Source organism: Battus philenor, unplaced genomic scaffold (assembly GCF_028537555.1).
Source record: "Battus philenor isolate CCGP_79_NKW_IND1 unplaced genomic scaffold, ilBatPhil1.0.hap1 SCAF_10, whole genome shotgun sequence".
Taxonomy (NCBI): Eukaryota; Metazoa; Arthropoda; class Insecta; order Lepidoptera; family Papilionidae; genus Battus; species Battus philenor.
The window spans coordinates 11,271,051-11,291,439 of NW_027181662.1; the positions used below are offsets into that span (position 1 = coordinate 11,271,051).

At 32.0% G+C, this 20,389-nt stretch overlaps 1 protein-coding gene across 2 annotated transcripts; it reads left to right on the forward strand.

Moving 5' to 3' along the window:
• Nucleotides 1–340: 340 nt before the first annotated feature.
• Nucleotides 341–17,645, forward strand: LOC137923115 (trypsin-1). 2 transcript variants are annotated; one of them, XM_068766281.1, is made up of 7 exons: nt 341–616; nt 9,982–10,108; nt 10,928–10,963; nt 12,818–12,980; nt 15,742–15,950; nt 16,457–16,708; nt 17,506–17,645. In XM_068766281.1, exons 1-7 carry the CDS (start codon nt 515–517, stop codon nt 17,625–17,627), a joined length of 1,011 nt encoding a protein of 336 aa, XP_068622382.1. In that variant the 5' UTR covers nt 341–514; the 3' UTR covers nt 17,628–17,645. The 2 variants fall into 2 exon arrangements, with proteins under 2 accessions (XP_068622382.1, XP_068622389.1); XM_068766288.1 differs by lacking the exon at nt 10,928–10,963.
• The last annotated feature ends 2,744 nt before the right edge of the window (nt 17,646–20,389 follow it).

Sequence of the window (20,389 nt, forward strand, 5' to 3'; positions counted from 1 at the left end):
AAAACAATGCTTGTAATCATAAAATTTAATATTTTTTCTAATAAGTCGAAATATTTTTTATTTATTGTATTTGATAAGGATTAAATAATTTTATATATGAATAACATTTATTGTTCATTATATTATTATGTATTTTTTAATTATGCTACCATAATTTAATTTTGTAAACGTAAGATAGCGCGTTATTTTGCTATCATATTTTTATGAGCGTTATTAGTGTAATTGATGTCGATGGTAGTGTTACGTCAGACCGTGGTGGGGCTGCAGGGATCTGTACATTAGGTTTTTGGTTCGAGGAGAAAGTATGTGGTGGTGGACGAAGACCCCGGTGTGGCGTTCAGCGGAATCCGCACGGCCGCGGCCGACAGTCGGCCTGCGATTCGTTTGCGAAATAATGCCATTGAATTGTCGTCGCCGAATTTGTCAGTGACCGCGAAGTGCTCGGGATGTCGCGCAAATAAATAGTGGCGGCAAGCAATATTGACATCGCGGTCTTAACATCGGCTCTGCGACAATGTGCCAATGGAGGATAGTGGCTATTCTTTATGTGCTCTGCGTCTACTCTATTCATGGCAGAAAAATTAGCTTACCAGACGTTTCTCCTGTTGATAATCAAGTAAGTATTACTGTAAATATTTAAGAGTTATAATTTTGTTGCATTGAACTTGGTCATTGTAATTCTAACGACCATCGATGTTACGTCACATTGGTGCATTGACTTTGTACTTTTACTTTCCGTGGATACCTTTGCTCCTATGTATATTTATCTTCTGTACTTTTGTTGTGACTACCACCTTTTGCACTTTTTAGGGACGTTTATTTTATCGTCTCATTATTTATTTTATAAGTTAGGAAAGCTTACTTTATTTAAAAATCTATACAGATTTTTCTGAAAATAATTTCATTAGTCAATAAAATCAGTATAAAAATATTATTTGGAAGCATATCCTAATATATATGTTTATATGTAGTTAAAAAAACCGCCCCTTAACTAAAGTTATAAACTATATTTTTCTATTTAATACAGAAGGTGATAGAGAAGTATTAAAGTATTAAAAGATAATAACGGTTAATTCAGTAATTTAATTTTTAAAAATTAATTTGATTAGCACGTCTAAAATTCAATATTGTAAAAACTGTATGTTAATATCTGCGTCCGTGACTGATAATTGATTAATCAGTGTGCAAACGTAGAGCTATCGCAAAAATTTTTTTTGTAAATATTGTGTACTTTTAAATAATGTACACTATTATTAGGTTTTCTAGTTTATTCAATTTTTTCTTAACCCGGAGGTCTGTATCCGTGTTTTAATTAAAAAATTAATGCTGCTTTATTAGCTTGCAAAAGTGCTTTGTGTCGTTATCGTAAAATATACGAGTCCTAGGAGGCCTCCAATCATGCGAAGTAATTATTGAAAAGTCTCGAGTCGTAGGTTCCTGTGGGAGCTATAGTATATTGTTGACTCTTCTTAATTATCGAGACTTGGACTTGCCTTCTTCGTACTTTTATCGATAACAGAAATTCGGAGGGGTTAACTATGTTATATAAATCTTTATCTAAACATTTTGGAGTTTAGAATGTTCACATTTCAGCAGTAATTAATATTGTAATTTTTAATTTATTTATTTCTTTACATTCATTTATATGAAATGACTATATGTCCTTATTAACTAACATTTACATTTTTATAGATATGTATAATAAAAAGTCTATTAATAATCACGAATTACAACTGCATTTTAAATTTCTACTTTAATGTCATTGATAGTATAAACGCAGTTTTTTAACGTGTGAATTATAAATGAAATTCATTATAATAAGTTGATAGCCTTTTTGATTCTGTTTAAAAATCAAGTAAAATCCAGACCAAAAAGTTATACCCTCAATTTTAGCAAACAGATTGGAGATCTTTACACTTTTAGAGCTAAATATAATAAAGAAGACTGAAAAGACAATTTGTTAAATTTGTGGTTAAGGTGTTGTACGCGACGAGAGTTCAAGCGTGATAGATAAATATCTGTTCGTGATGTGAAAGATGTATTGCAGTCGTCAAAATTGCTATTCAAATCGACAAATAATTATACGAAGGCATTATAACAGAATATAAGGCGGATATGCTTCACTTTCGCCGATTACGAGTGTTCTTATATAAGTCAAACAAAACTTATTTTTACTCTAATTACGTATTTGCTCTTTTTTGTAATTGTAACTCTACAGTTACAACACTTGTCTTAGGTTTCTATTCGTATTTGACTAAATAAATAAATTAATGTACTAATATTAAGTATCTGTACAAACGTTTAAGTATACTGAACAATTTTTGTACAAAATTGTTCAGTATAAATGTTACAATTATATAATTAGTATAATTTAGTATACAATTTTATAATTGTAATGATTGCCGATATATTTTCATTAAATTTTATTGTGGGACGCATTAAAGAAGTGTAGTTTGGCGTCGTACAAACTGAATAGACTTTACCGAAGATATTTGTACAATGTAAGGTTTGTTTTTTTTATTTTCTTTTAAAAAAATCTTTTTTAACAAATACACACACACATAAGTCAGATATTAAATGATGTTACAAAAGCTCAATCAGTATTTATTAAATGTCGCCAAAATGTCAAACTGCCATATAGCAAGTAGTATTGACAGGCAGATGAATATTTTGGGGTTACCTACCACGTAACAGATGATCGTTTATAAATGCCGCGTTGCACAATTCAATAAAATGCTCGACCATATGCAATACGTCACTATTACATTTAATTGACACAAACTTTTAACAGGTTTTTCGTATTTATATAACTTGTATCCGGTTCCGATATTTGGCCAGCATGTCGGTAGTGCGGAACATGCAAATGTAGGTGTATTTATGTTACGCTATACGATTTAAATTTTTATTAATCGTAAACGAAAGGTAAGCATAATGAAAATGACAACCAAATGCTGTTATGGGATTGTAGATTCTGTCTTATTTTATTTTAACAATTAAATTAAAATTTTCATCACTATTTTATACGCACTTTTCTTATATGTATCCCATATAACCATATAATTTGACATAATTTAAATTGTCCTCGAAAATTTTATATCTTAATTGACATCTGTGAAGTTCGGCGCCGTTTGCTTATAAATCTGGTTAACCTATAAGGATACCAGTATCGATATACTTTTTTTCCTGTTATTGCTATTGTATAAAATGTTCTATATATAAACTCCGGTAGATGTATGAAGGTTTGATTTGTTTGTTTTTTGGAATATTTCATTTGCATATCACTTAAATCTGAAGGTAATTAGTGTTGACTAACTATTACAATTTAAATACGAATGTATAAGTTTCGAAATCGTGTTATCAAAGTTATGACAACGATATTGATTTATTTAACCCTTTTACAATTTATGTAATGGCTGATTTAATGCCTTTAGGCATTTTCTACCAGTCAACCCTAGGTGGTGTAGTTATAATTACTATAGGCAGGTGTCTGAATTAAAATGAAATTAAAACACAAGAAAATAAATTACATTAACATATGCTACATATACATGGTAAATACTAAATTTACTATGTAATAGTCATAAAAATTTAAACAGGAGTCTATACATGCGTCCATAACATATACGTAGAGACAAGCTATACACATAACTCGTTAGTGAGAGAGTATAGCGATTCTTTCGCGAATAAGTCTCGAACCTTTTGAACATACAATGGTTTGCTGACCATCTCATTCCGAGAGGAAGTTTAGTACAATGCAGACTGCTTTGGACAAGAAAAGAAGGATGAACGAAGTCAGATTTGTGAGAAGGACAAAATAGTAAAAGGTTACTGGACGGTTGAAGATTTCTATTATGGTTTGAGTCAAGGAATTCCAGGTATGGGGTTAAGTGGGAAGTTAAAGTAAGGAATAGAGAGTAGGTAAGGTGTACAAATTTCTCCGCTCGCAGATGGGTAACCATTTGAGATCTGCTCGACGAATAGAGACGTCGTCGTATTTACAAAGGATATTTTACGTTTATACTTCTCAAGACGATTTCTACTTGTATTCACTATTGAAAGTGTAATAATTTTGTTATTACTGCCTAAGTTTTTCTCATTAATTCAACATTAACATTTTGTCAAATAAAGGGAAATAAAAAGTTGTAACAAGCGAGAGCGATTTTATTATGCAAAGAAGTTTCTTTTCTTAATAAAAATATATACATAGTATCTCTAAATAATTTACGTAAGTGAATATGCTAACAATAGTAAAAATATAAATTATTATAGATTTAACTTTTGGATAGTGAAAAACTTGATCCTAAATTTAAAAAAAATCTGACGGAAGTAAATATGTGTATAAAAACAACGTATTTATAATATTAATCCTTATGTTTACGTAATCCATAATTTACTTTACTTTACGTTAGTAAGCGATCTATAAACGTGTTAATATTCATAGTAAAGGCTCCATGTTACCGTGTTTGAATTTCTTTTTAACGTTTAATGAACTACATCGGACAGCAAAAACGAGAGTGATACCACAATTACCTCGTGAAAGGCGTCGAGCAATTCTGCTTTGGAAAGTATACTTATTGACCTTACGAATTTAGAAGTTCGATAATAGTCGACGCGGGGAAATGTATCCAGTGGAGCGTGACCATTTAAACTATTTCAACTAAATTGCTGTCTATGAGGTACTCGCTTTGCTCCTACTGGCTAGACGGACAGGTTTGATCGTAAAATACGTCTGCAATAAATTTTATAATGAGCTTTCTCATCCCTTTAACTACTTTTCTAATTGCAAATGGATTTTGATCTCTAAAGATTATTTAATATTTAACGGATATACCTAACGAATACGATTTACAATAGCGAAAGAAAAAAATAATAATGACATTAACCTTTTGAATAAACCTATATATTAATTGAATATCAAAAAAATTCAAGATTTTTTATTATTACGATGCTATACATATTTGTCTTATTTGTTTTATTTTAGATAATAAGAATTTACCTGAGATGTTAATATAATAACATACTTATATCAATGTTATACTAATTATAATTTGGCAATAAAATTATACTACGCTTCCGTATATGCAAAATAAAAAATGAAAATTAAAAATTGAATAAAGCATTCAAAGAGCAGGGTCATTACTATCACCGATTCACCTTATTGCTTATCGATAAAGTTCTTTAAGGGCCCTGACCTGGTATTGAACTTCAATTGTTCAATAAAATAAATGAAGTGATTGTTAGCGTTAGACACTTACGAAACCAATTGTTAACTAACCGGGTCACGGAACGTTTTACCTGTGGATGAGTTCTTAAAAATGAAGAATTTTTTGCTAAATTTTTTTATTACTGCCAACCTCGTTATTTATTTGTGTTAACCGTTTGACATTGAGCAGAATAATGTTATTGGACTGAAATTTTTTAGTCGTTATCCTTATACACGGTGATTTCTAATTTATTTTCAATTATTTTTGTTTGCATTGTTATTTATTTATGAGTTGAGATCGTATCTAAATATTAAGTACTGAATTCCTATATCCTTAGATTAGGTAATCATTATTCATCATCATTTCAGCGCTAAGACATCCAGTGTTGGACATAGGCCTCCCTCAAAAATTTTCTAAAAAGACTAGTTGGATCTAACGTCTTCAGACGACTTTAAAAAAAATCGTCTGTCCGTTTTGTGGGTCGATGTCCTATAATGCGCTTGCCGATCCGTGGTCTCCACTCTTAAGGCTCCAGCTACCGTCTGTTTTGCGCGCCATGTGGCTTGTTCATTGGTACTTCAGCTCACAAATTCACTGGGTTGTTTACTACTGTTCTTTTACGAATATTCTCATTCCTTCTTCAATCTCTTAAAGAAAACCCGAGCATAGTCCTTTCCATGTTTGGTTGAGCGATAGTAAATTTTATTGATGATTCACTGAAATGTACTGAAATAATTTATGTATTAAATATTTATCTCAAACTTTAGAAAAAAAAACCCGGAAATATAATTTGTATATCTATGTGTTATATACAAAGATCGTTAATAATAGCTACGAGCAACCTTAGCCTCGTTTATTGATAATTTCATAACATGTTATTCAATAGTGCCGAATACGTATATCGGAGTCAAGCATGTGATCAGTTTCGTCACAACAAGTTACGTGAGTCTTTCGAAGGGAAAGCGCTTGTGATATACATACGTTCACGTAGTCAAATTATTCCGCACAATGCTAACTCGCCTTATTATAATGAATTTGTATATGTAAGAGTTACAAATTAACCTAAAATAAAAAAATAAGTAACAGATAAGAAACGAATTCCAGTAAGATTCATCTTTTAAACTAAAGACACACTGACTTCCTCTTAGAATGATGATGTGTGTTATATTTAAGTAATAACATTTTACTGCTATATTTGAAAGGCTTTCAACGCCGGTTTACGATCATTATGAGTAGAGCGATTGTAGCAAAGGTTTAAGCTTACTCACTTGTTTTTGTAAAAAATAACCAGATGAGGTTTTTTTTTACTGCGCATAAATTGAATATTTTATTACATAATTTTTTTATTAGCTTTTAGTATTACAACACAGCCGGTGAGTTGATGTGAGTGAATATCTCAATGACACCAATTTTTAGTGAAGATAATTTATTCACAAACATCGGGAAGTCGCTAGATGCAGGCAACGCAAGACCATTCAAGTGATTTTTGGGGGAGGCCTTATGCCTTGCGACGGATGCCTACGGGCTAAATGTTTGAATGAATCAATGTGTAAACAATACTGCGTTCCAATTTCGAGTTCCAAGTGCACCGTTAACGATGAAATTACTTCGGTGAACAGACTATCGTATTGGTCGTTAGAAAACGTTGGATGCAGACCGCTCCCAGTGTCAAGAAGTGGATGTCCTACGTCTAAAACGATAATATTGATTATAAACCAATTTAAAATGGATAAAATGTCATTCATTTATTTATCTGGTCTGGAACATGTATAATTGTTTTTAATAAAACATAATTCAATTTAAAGTTACGAGCCGTATACTATTTATTTTATGTCATCTGAGTACATTTGTAATATTATTTTAATATCTTTATGATCAAATTTAATGAACATGATGTCAGATAACATAAAATGTAAAAAAAAATAATAAAACGGGTGGCGGTCGATTGTCATCAAGTAGAGAAAGTATCACGGATATTGCTGGCAAATTAACTTTAGGTTCATTACGTAAAGTAAAAGCTTGGGCTGGCTGACACAACTTCTGTTCGTTATTTCGCATATTCCCACAATTAAGAAAGAGACTTCCTTTCATAAAAAGATGTGAGGTGGCTCACATTACTACTACTTAGACCCCGTGTGGTTGAAATTTGGAATTAAATGCAATATATTTTTAAATTTATACTCACAAGATGGCTTACTCACTGTTCTGTTACCGCAAATGAACGGCGTCGAGAAACAAAATAAATATACATATGACAATAAATCAAAACCCAAAAGAATCTTAACTCGAAAAGATCTTAACTCGAAAACTATAAAAGAAAAAGATCGTCAATTATTTGGATAATTTAGCTTTTCCTTTGAAGGCTATAGAAATAAACTATTGTTCTAAATCAATTATCGATCATTTATTTATTACATCTTATACTATATAATACCAGAAGAGGTTAATTTAATAGAAACTAGATCTAGATTGAGCTCATCAATAAAGACATGCTTCAACTTAAAGCTGTAAAGATTCCAAACGCGATTTAAGAAGAGCTGACAAGAAAGTCATGCGGAGTTTTTATGGTTACTTTAACAACATGTTTAATACAGTAGTGGAGCAGTTCATTCTCAAGTTTTGTTATCACTTAACCAGTCAAACAATCGCAACCGACCAAATCGAGGTTCGGCCCTCTCGGCCACTTGTGTCCCAAGCCCCAGGCGTGGTGTCCTCGCGGAGCTCTTGGGCTCTGTATAGGGTGTCCGCCGAATTAAGAACTTAGAAGCGTTCGATGAAATATTTGTTTGTATCGACCTCAGACAAGATTCCTCCGGGAACCATCGAGCTTCGCTACCTTAAATAAGGTTTTAGGGTAGTAGTGGTAGTCTGATCCAAAATAAAAAATTAGCCCCAAGTTAAATTTCTACTTAAAAAAATTCTCAAAGCTAGAAAACCAAGAGCAGCAAAGAACAAAGAAGCGTAGGATCAAGCCAGAAGAGAACCAAGAACCAAATCGATTAGCAACAAACAACTAGAAATATTCAATACAGTGTTTCTTATACGTTCGACAAACTTTTACTCGACGACGTATCTCGTACGACATCATAAATCAAAAACATGAAATAGGAATATATTGAAATACATCATTAAATAATTGTTTATACTGGCTTAGTGTTATTTAAAAATAAATGACGTAGGTCTGTACTTTTTTTCACGAATTTAATTTAATACTTTGCTACAAAATTGAAAAATATTTAGAATACGGCAGTCATCGCCGGCATCATCATTTATGTGATGTAGAATGTTCACTGCTAGACAACCCATTCGTATGGTTAAGACCGTCAATCCTATGATATGTCCTTGATTTCTAATCCAGAAACTTAAAGCCTTAGCGGCCATTTGATCTGTGCTGACCTCCCCACTGTCACTTTAATATGCCAATCCACTGGGGTATGTACTTAACAAATAACAATAATTATAATAGTACATAAGCTCCTGCTATTTACTCCTGTATTTTAATGTGTTTTTAATGAAAAAAAATAATTAAAAAGTTCGTGTCAGTGAAAACGGTTTCTAATAAAATATTTCTTGTGGTGCCCCTAACGAACGACAAGCGAACGGCGCTTAACCTCGTCTTGCCTCGTAACCGCGAAAGTAAAATGGTTGTTTATTTAAAATTGTAAACAAACGTTACATAAGGTTATATACATCGGAAGATGAATAATTGGCAAAGGTAATGTTACGTAATTACATTATAGGTGTAAGAAGCACTTAAAAAGCCAGACTGACTAATACATATTTTTTTTATTTATTAAGTTTTAGAGAAGCATGAAAGCGCGAATATAACAATGTAAAATAAGTAATTTATTGCACAATGAAGTTTCCAATATTCAATTATCGTTTAAATTATTCAAAATCAATTTTATTCCAAAGAGTATTCATAACTCTATTAAATAAAATGGCTAGCGTAGTAATGATAAAATTGAATATGATTTTTATATTTCTTTTATTAGCGTTGAAGCTTGTATCGCGAAAGACTTAAGTTAAAATTTACACTTACGTCAAAGAATTTGAATCTACGAAACCACAGTTTGAATGTCACCAAATAAATCAAAAGTAGCCTCTTCACCTCGAACGAGAAGTGATAAGTTAGTCATGTAGTTCTTATTCCAACTCCATTTCCTGTTTTAAAGCCAAAGTTTATTAGATTAACAATTGTATAAACTTTGAAAGCTCGCAAGCTGCTGCTATGATCTCATATACATTAACTTATAAAAGAGCATTTTGTGTGAACATGGAGTGCTTATTGTTGTATAAAGTGTATAGCTGTGTCACAAATGTAATGAATAAAGAACAATTATTGTATTTACACAAGTATATATACGTAAATGTATATTTTATCAAACTTTTTGCCGTTATGTTTAAAAAACTCAAGAATGTAAATTAAATAAATCCAAAATGCTTCCGGAAAAATGTAATACTACTCTATTGCAAAATAGATATATCATCGACAAGTCTGCTGTCAGAATTTCAACGTTGTTTTTAACTTTAAAAAGTGAAATTTTTAAGTATTATAAAATAAAACGTAATCTTCATGATCGTTGTTTTGATAAGGCATGCTCAGCGTTTGACAACTTCTTAAGTCGACTAAAACAAAATGATATGAATCAAAAACAATGCTTTAAAATCTTCGTGACAATACAATTCGTTATGCCGGCACGCCATCCTTATTACATGCTAAGATAAAAATAATAATAAAGCTAATAATTTTATTATAATGTTATGGTGATTTCAGTTATTATATGGAAATAGAAGTTCCCGTTTTCTCTTCGATGCAATCTTCGGATTAGAAGTACCACTACTGGAGGAACAAAGCGTCGAGGATGATGAAGATGACACTCAAACCAAGGATTGCTCTTGTGGTTAGTAATATATTAAGTTCGCTAGGCTGTTCCAGGACACAGTTTCTGAATAAAATATGTTTTTAAGTCGTTCCAAGAAAACATGTATCAATTACATTTCATAATTATACTGATAACATTATAAAAAAAACAAATTACACAAAAACAATCATTACGTGTAAAATAATCGAAATTGCAGCAATGTACATCAAGACGACAAAGAAACAAAACGACATACGAGGTATAGCTTTGAATTGGACTAGAAATGAGATAGCACGTTTTTTTATTATGATGAAATTGAGTTATTGTTGCTTCTTTAAAAATAGTTGTCTTCCTCCCGCTTCGCGTGGCCCGCACTGTCTTTTGTGGTTATTATTTCATAAAATCTATTCCTAATAATTTTAACATGCCAGAACATGTTCTGGCTAAATTTTATGTTTTTAAAGGCCATTTTAGTTTGCAGCTATGCATTTTTTTAATGAAAGCCTGCTCTTCCCACCTTGCGAGTGTAATTTCATTAAACCCTTTCTCACCAAATTTCAAGATATTAGATTAATCATTGTTACTTTATTTGACGCTCCCGATAATGAAATAAATTACAAAAACATATTCGAAGCTATAATAAATATTCTCTTTTTTTAGGAATGTTCATTAACCATCTTTACATACGTTTAAAAAACTATATCATTCATTACATACAATGCCAAAGCCTACAATTAAGATAACACTTTAAGTTAGGGATTGTATGTTTTTGTAGATTTTCTTTATTAGATGTAGTTTAGTAAAATTATCACAGTAAATTTAGTATCATCTTATTTACATTTCACATTCACATTTTAGAATGCGGCAGAGCCAACCCACTTCCTAGAAAGATAGGTAAGTATTCATTTGTACAGCACACTATCGCAGATATTATATCAACAAATATTAATAAATTGTTATTTATATATACATTGTGTATACATGTATTATTTTTATGCTATATTTCTAAGCATGTTAAGCTATAACTATTGTCTTTACTTCTCTTATGTACCCTTTATTCAAGATTTTCTATAAAAACCTTGTGAGTATAGATTTCGATAAAAATCTTCTTTAGTTAATTTTTGAACCCATTTCTCCACTTTAATATCATATATTATTTATCTTCTTACACTGTTTAATTTCTTTGTTTACTTCTTGTCTTATTAATGGCATAAACTTCGTTATATTTATGTCTTAATACAACAAGTGCGAGTGTGTAGTACCTCTCATTAGCTAGTAGAGCTGTTAGATCGATGGTGAAAGTGGAAAAGATTGCTTTCCTGTTGGAGACCTTGTTCATTAAAGTGTAAAGTACAACATGATACTACCTGCTTTAACATGTATAGGAGCTACATTCGCATCTAGTATTGGTAATATTTCCGCTTTTCACTTCTAGGAATTCAAATAAATCATTAGTAATGCTTATTTATGGTTTTGTCTATAATCGTTTACAAAATTATCTTATCGTTGTTATAGTCTGTAGATTTTATCTTCGACAAAGCTGGATGTTTCCAATTGAATAATATAGTATCCGTTACCAAGTGAAATAAAATATCAAAGAGGAGTAAAAACAGTAAACAAATTAAAAATAGACTTTTAAAGCCGATACTGATGCTAAGAACGAAGTAAAGACTTTATAGTTTATTTTTAAATTGAACTAGATGAGATATTAATATAGCTTGGAAATGAATAGCTCTACGGCGTAGTTGCTTAAGATGGGCCTTATAATAATGCTTAAGGTCACTGACAGCAACACGTACAAAAACACTATCGTCGTTCTTTCAGCTCATAGACGCTCACTGTAAGGCTTTAGGCTTCCCCCAAAGACATCTATGGGTAGATATATCATAATCGCCATGCTTGGCAGGAGGGTTAGGAGTGTGGTATTATGGCATGCAGAGGACGCTGTTGTCCATCCTCTGGAAGCTTGTTTGTGAGTGGCGATCATAGGTAGCTAATGGACCAAGTGTGAATTGTATAAAACTGTATCTCGAGAGTCGAATCCGCGTCCTGCGACCACAAGTTTCAGACCCCTACCGTCGGGCTACTAATGATGAATAAAAAATGTATATTTTTATTATTTTTAATTATTTATTCTTTTTCGCTAAGCAAACTTATGCGAAACTACTCTACAATGGTAAAAAAAAACATTGAAACAACTATATTTTTGATAATCCTAATTATTTCCTTGTAAAATAACACACGCTTATTATATTTTGTACACTAGTTTTATTTTGTTTATGTATCATAAAAAATCACTTTGAAATGCAATTTCTTTTTGTTACACGCTTTGTTTTGTGTCTTTAACATTTAAGACTAGAAATAAAATTAATTATTCACCACTTTTTCCTCAAGTTGATAAAGTAAAATTTAAGAATATCATGCTATATGATCGTAACTTACAAGATTTTTAAGATGCATGGAAGAAGAGCGCGAAAATAAAATTACTAAAAAATTATTAATAAGATATAAAAGTCCCTGGCCCAGAAATAAGTTAAGGGGTACGAGAGCGCCCTCAATACCGGGACCCTTAAAAAAGACATATAAAAGATTAATAAAGTATTTAAAGATGTTAAATTTTAGTTTTGAATACATTTCATTTAAAAATCATAGCTTTCATGTTATTTATGACTTATGATGAGTTAACAGGTTTAAATAACAAAAAAGTAAGAAGACATTCAGTTAGATAAGATCTTTATAACTTTACAGAATGCAACGGACCAAATCAAGAGAACCGAATCGTCGGCGGAACTCCGGCTAGCGCAAATCGATATCCATGGATGGCCAGAATAGTATACGATGGCCAGTTCCACTGCGGAGCGTCATTGCTGACCAAGGATTATGTCCTTACTGCTGCTCATTGCGTTAGGAAGTAAGTATATTAAAAAAGACACTTCGCTCTTCTTTACTTACTCCTTCTTCGTAAAACAATTTGCTTCGGAACACAATCCCCTCGATATTAGGATGATCAGGAATCGTTGCGCATTTAAAGCGAAGGTTCATAGTTGTTGCTTGACAAGCTGACGGAACCATCGCGATAATATGATTTTAATATTTGTTATATTTATATAAAATGTACATGTATTTTAAAAAAATATATATAATGATATATTTATACATAATGACATTAAGTAGTAGTAATTAGTATATTTAAATAAGGTGTTTTTCTGTGATAATTTGCCTTATCAATTTGATTTGATTTTTTTCTATTTTTCGTGTTTTATAATATTAACTTGTTTCACCTACCTTTATTAACTTATCTCTGCACCGCCTAATGGTTAACTGGTAGAAAATGTCTTCGGCATTAAGTTCTCTGTTATACATAAAATGTATAAAAAGAAATAAAAATAAATAAATAAAATAAACATATTTAAATAAGAGTAACTGTGTTAAAATACAATGCATCAGCGGAAAGTAAAGGTAAAGAAGGCCAGTTAATTTGCTTTTGCTTCTGCGATTTGCAGTAAGTTAGGTTATGACTCGATAAATTGTTAGCTGAAAAGGGCAAGCAGTTTTTCCTGTATGGTAATTATGTATTACTTGAAAGATAAAAGAAGAGACGAAATGCGTAGAAGTCACTGGCCAATATTTTAGGTAAAAAATTTTTTTCTTACAATCTGCATGCATCTCATATATTACGTACGTGAAAAAGATTAAAAGTAATAAACAATATAACTGTAAGTACATGTAGTATTATAATTAAGCAGTCAAGCAGTAACGTATACTAATTAATAATATCTGTTAATAAATTACGACGATTCTAAATTGCTTCGAAACTGTTACGTCGTCGACTTTTTGCAGTCGAGTGGTCGGTGTAATAAATATTTGTTTCTTATATTTACATGCACGCGATGTTGCATTTTTTATGAATCACAATTGAATTAGCGATACAGTTGTCTGTGAAAGTAATTTGTTCCGGCCTCAAACTGATATAACAAGTTATTTATCCATTGCATTCTTAAAATGTATACGAAAACTGGTTTGATAGATGTTTCTAGAAAAATACAACACGGTTGTATACATGTGTAAAGGCTTTAAAGAGGTGAATGTACAGCTTCTTTGTCAACAAAAAAGATTTGAAGTTTTTACACTTATTTCTTCGGCTTAGGCTTCGGCCAAAGATTTTTTGAGAAGGAGGAGAAAGGAATACCATAATCGCCAAGCTTGGCAGGCGGGTTGGCGATCGCGTTGTCGTAGTATCGTACGCAGAAGACGCTTCTGCCCATTCTCTCAAAATTTCATTGTAAGCAGTTGCAATCCTTTATAATTAATGCATAAAGTGTGAATTACCTAAAATTGTATACTGGGAATTAAACCCGCGACCTAAGATTGCAAACCTCAGTACTCTACCGCGGGGTTACAACTGCTCTAATCTAAATCACCCCATGTAAAGTAATCAATCTATATGTGTAATATTGATTATTTTTTTGGTATTTCAATTTCGAAATTCAAAAAGGAGTCTGCAGGAACAGATAGTGAATAATGATTTTTTATATATTATTATCATGTCATTATTAGGAGAAGAGCATTCATCAACTTATAACTAAATCATCAATTAGCCTGAATATTCCCTTGATAAAATGCACGTTTGCGCCAAAATTAGTGTGCATACTTAAGACATCATTGTTAATTATATTTATAGATATTCAATTCCGATAACATGATTAATACGTATTAGAACCCGTCCGCACGTTTGTAAAATGTTATTAAAACTTTTTTTTGGCAGAACAACAACCCAAACAAGTCAATTATGTGCAATAAAATCTTAATTTCACAATAAAACACTGACGTTTTATGGCGGAGGCTGATAAATATGGACTTGATCAGAATTAAAAATATTTCTCATTTTAACCTTTCAGCGTAGCAAATTAACAAATGCGTCATACTAAAACACCTTGACCGCCATGTTAAGGCATTAAAGAGGATTTCAACCCTGCTGTTTGTTAGTTAATATTTTACGAAGCATGTTGCATTGGAAATTAATTATTGTATATACATAATTCCAGTTGGTGAAGTCCGTCCGGTACCGATGTACTGCACGCTATGCCAGAAAATATACCTAAAGCCCACACAATTGTGGTGGTAAATAGGAATAATATCGAAATGAATTTGAGTGTGGTGGAAGTAGGAACGAGAGGTATAACAGGGAAATCTATAAATCAACACAATATACACCCCAAAATTAAGGTCTATTAAGAGTGAACAGTTTATTACTAGAACATTTTGGCAACCTATAAAAGGATAATTTTAAATATGGTTAGATGAAGACATGACTTGGGTGTAGGTCAACGTAAATACAAGAAGGGGCATCCCTTAAAACTGCTATACGGCCCGTAGACCCCGAGCATCGTACCTGACCCATGTCCAAATCAAAACGATGGACTTCACTCTGTCTCTAATTTCTAATATCTCAATCTGTTGGAATAACCAATGCTGGGACCCGTAATCAGGTTTATAGAGTAGCTTTCGGGCTCAATTACGTCCATGAACTTAAAGAAGAAAAAAAAAAACAGTAAACAGTTAATGCTAACGCGTTAATAACACTAATCTGCAAGTAATTATAACATATCGTTTCATGATATAATAACGAAATTAATTTAAGATCGATTAAACGATACATTTCTGCCTTTCAGATTGAAACGATCTAAGATCCGCGTGATACTCGGCGACCACGACCAAACGATCACCAGCGAGAGCGCAGCCATCATGAGGGCAGTAAATACCATCGTCCGACATCGCAGTTTCGACGCCGACTCCTATAACAACGACATCGCACTTCTTAAATTACGAAAACCAGTTACGTTTTCCAAAATTATTAAGCCAGTATGCTTACCGCCTGTTGGTAAGTAATGTTTTATCTTCTTTATGATACTGACAAAATTTGGATTATTATAAATTAAGATACATAACCGATTTAAAGTGTTAAGAATGAATTGATCTGCAACCATATACTATGAAAATAATCAGAAATAAACCGGAACCCTCGTAACTTTAATTTGAAGGAAATCACTATAGTTGAGCTCTCTATGATTCCAGTTTTAATAAAAATTCTCTTCTGGTATTCTTCTTATCATATACACAAGTAGTCCTATAAGTGATAAGATGATAATATGAATAAATGAAATAGGTGTATTAGAATTCATAATATTTATCTGCGCGATTTTAATTGTTCATAACCGATTTGTACAATTGTATTTAATTTAGAAATAAATTGCCAAAAAATTTACGTCTGTGAAATCGTTGTCAAATTCTCTGTGAAACAAAATTATCTTTCATACCATTAATATTTTCGTTTTAATTTAGTGACATTTGTCTGAATTAATTGTATTTACATTTTTATTCTTTAAGGAACGGAACCAGCTGGCAAACAAGGTATTGTAGTAGGTTGGGGACGTACATCTGAAGGGGGACAATTACCGGCCATCGTTCAGGAAGTAAAAGTTCCAATTTTGTCCTTAACCCAATGCCGGGGAATGAAGTATCGAGCTTCTAGAATAACTAACAACATGCTGTGCGCTGGACGCGCGTCTACAGACTCATGTCAAGGTGACAGCGGCGGTCCTTTGCTCGTTCAACAAGGAGAAAAATATCAAATAGTCGGTAAGAGTTTTTTTATTTTTTTATTTATGTATTTGACTAAGCTGTTGTAGTAAAGAAGGCCATTGCACAGTCCTCTCACAGTGGCATCGGGCAGGTCATATAGCAATCAGAAGACTTGACCACTGGGGCCTTAAGACTATGGAGTAAAGACCACGAACAACCACAAAATAGACAAACGACCTTAATAAATCAACGGAAGGCGTTTGTTGCAGGCCAGTTCGAACTGGTCTAAATTGAAACCTACGGGGTACTACTTTTGTGTCCTTGTATCATTTTCACTAACAAAACGCTCTGCCACCAGTAAATCAATATTTTTATCATGATTTATCGAACGACTTCAAAGATACAACGCAGAAAGATTTTCTTTACAACTGTTACTGCGTTTTAGTTCCAAGACGCCCTTACTAAAGTCAAGTTTTCAACTCCTAGATTCTTCTCTTGGGTGTTAACGAATTTTAATATCCATAAACATAACGCTAAGCTCAGTTCTTTTGAAAGCAATTCTTTTCTGACTCCGTGGTACAGAGCTAACGCGGGGAAATTTTTACTTGTCAATTGAATCTAGTGTAATTACAATGACCCCAGACATCAGTTTTAATTGATTTCTTTCGAGGATGTATTATTTCTTTTACAACATAGGCGCAGCAATCATACCTGTTCGATATTAGCATTTTTAGTGTATTTATTGCGTAATTAAGTAAGTAAATAAATAAATAGCCTAGGTGCAAAATTTTAACTTAAACACATTTTTAGTTTGAAAAATAGGTGTTAATGGAATATTATGTACTAATTTCTAGGTATAGTATCGTGGGGCGTTGGTTGCGGCCGACCAGGTTACCCAGGAGTTTATACTCGAATAACGCGGTATCTGTCTTGGATCCGCGCTAATTTAAGAGATTCTTGCCTTTGTGGAAATTAAAACATATTTTTTGCACACGCTGACATGATAACTAAATATTTTATTTATTATTATCTTGTTTATTTACGATAGATCTGTATAATAATAGATATAAAAATTTTAAAACTATGTAAATACATATTTTAATTGTAAAAATTTAAGCTTTGTAATGATGTAAATCTTTATACTGTAATAAGAATTATAAATAAACAAAATGGATTATGTTTAGAATTAAATGAGACATCTACATTTTTATTAGAAATGTGGTTAATTAAATTTTTAAATAGTAAATAAATAATTTTAGGTTGTACACTTTTGAATTTAAAATTTTATGTATGATCTGATATTTCCTGTGATTGTATGTCCATCCCATTAAACATACCAAAGAAATGTTTTTTCGTGATTTTAATATGATATAAAATAATTAACAATGTACGAATTTTTAAATTTCTCTGAACAGAATATGTAGAAATAAAAGAGAATATTATCTTTGTTATTCCTTTTATATCTTTACATGACAAAACATGACTTTTTCACATAAATTATTGTATGTAAATTACTACTTTTGGTACGTGTTGCAGGTTTACAAGTAGAATGTACTGATTGTCATTCTACATCCTAAAAGCCGGTTTAATTAACAGTTGTGCGACCTACTTTACTCTAAAAATAATAGCAGTTATGTACATAACTTTGAAATAATCTTTAGTAATAGTCGGAACATCATATTAAATATTATTTTGCCAAGATATTAATATTTAATAAATATAGTAAATAGTTATGTTATAAAAATTCCAATACATGATAATGCAGTGGCATTACTGAATTTGGTTCTACGCTAAATTAATTATTAGTAGGTTTATTATTTAGATATAAGTGTAAATATTATTTTGATTTTTACTGTAACAATAAGACCAGGCCGGTGGTGCAGATTACCAATAGAATGTAAGAAATTTTAGAATGTTACGTTACTTAGTATTAAACCGTTGTAAATATAATTTTTTAATTATAACTAAAACTATTTAATTTTCCAAAATTACTTAATTGTGTACAGTTTTAATGATAAAAAATAATAAGAACACATTCTGTGTCTTAATAATAATATTTCTTTTATCCCTTATATGTAATTGCCTAGAATAATCGATCGATTACTGAATAACTTATTGTCACAATAGTATTTTAAGTTATAGCAAGTATTTTCATTAAATTTATTTGGAATTATCGCTCTCTAGGCTGTAACTGTGATTTCTTCATGTTTTCTATGTTGACTTAAGTTTGTATTAAGTTGTTGGTTTGTTTAATTTTATACTTTTATGACTTGTTATTATATACTTACATACTTTTTATACTTAACGATATAAATAATAAAACGTTTTACTTTTGTAAATATTTAAGTTAATTTTATTAAATTGTTTGTAATAACTTTGCAGTTTTATTTTATACCGTATTGACTTCACGTTTGCATGGACTTAGTTCGCTTCGATTTTTGTGTACATTTACGATTTTAGGAGCAAAGGTGTATACAGGCTGTTCGATTATGGATGTACAAAGTAAGTGTACAAAAGGGTGAATGGATAGCTCTTTTGTCAGCAAATACTTTTAAAATTTTACTTCTATTTCTAATCAATCTATGTAAAGTGATCACGCTGAAATTTTTTTTCTATTGGAAAGCGACTAGTCAAAAACTTCTGGCAGTATAAAGATATGAGACGAGAGAAATAGTAAACGATAATTAATTTGAACTAACGTATTTAAATTAATTATCTACTGTTTTTGAGTTCTGCAGATCTTTTTAATTTATCATTTTTACGTGGTTTATTATTTCTGAAACCATTAATTTTTGGACATATATATACCATACATCATGCCATTAACTGGCAACAATGAGAGTATACTCGTAGCTCTTCGCAATCGACTTGTAACTTGATTCAAGAAAAGAATCTACGAGGGTCAAACTGAAAGTTCTTAGAAAATCAAAAACTAAGCATTCTAGCAAGTTATTAGTTTTATTATAACTTTTCAAAATAGCGTCTATTTACATCAATACATCGCTGCATTCGATGGAACCATTGAGAAAAGCACCTTGCCCACTCGGCCTCAGGGGTCTCTTCGACGGCGTTTTGAAACGCAGCCACTGCTTCTTCGGCGTCCATAAAATGTTTTCCTCGAAGTTTTTCTTTTATTTTCGGGAATAAATAAAAATCGCAGGGTGCGAGGTCGGGGCTATACGGCGGGTGACCCAGTAATTCCACGTCTGAGGTCGCCAAATAGTCGATCGTTTGCCTGGCGGTGTGCGACGAGGCATTGTCGTGATGAAGGAGGATCCTGCTGCGAGGTTGTTTCTCTCGAACTTTTTCCAAGACAAGTGGCAAACAGTTGTTAGTGTACCACTCTGCATTAACCGTTTTCTGATCCTCTAAGACAACTGTCGCGTAATGACCTGTCTTTCCGAAGAACGAGGCCACCATCTTTTTTCCAACACTTCAACCTCTCTTCACTTTAGTTGGCAACTCTTCGGAAGGAAACACCCACTGAGCAGACTGTCTTTTGGTTTCCGGATCATAACAGTAAATCCAGCTTTCGTCACACGTTAGTATGTCGAACACAGCATTTGAGTTACCTCCGTTAAATTTTTGGATCATTTCTCGGCACCAATCAACACGGCGGAGTTTTTGAGCCTCGGTCAAATTATGCGGTATCCAGCGGGCACAAAGCTTCCTGACCGCTAAATGTTCATGGAGGATTTTGTGCACTTGACTCATTCCTATGCCTAGACTTGTCCGAAT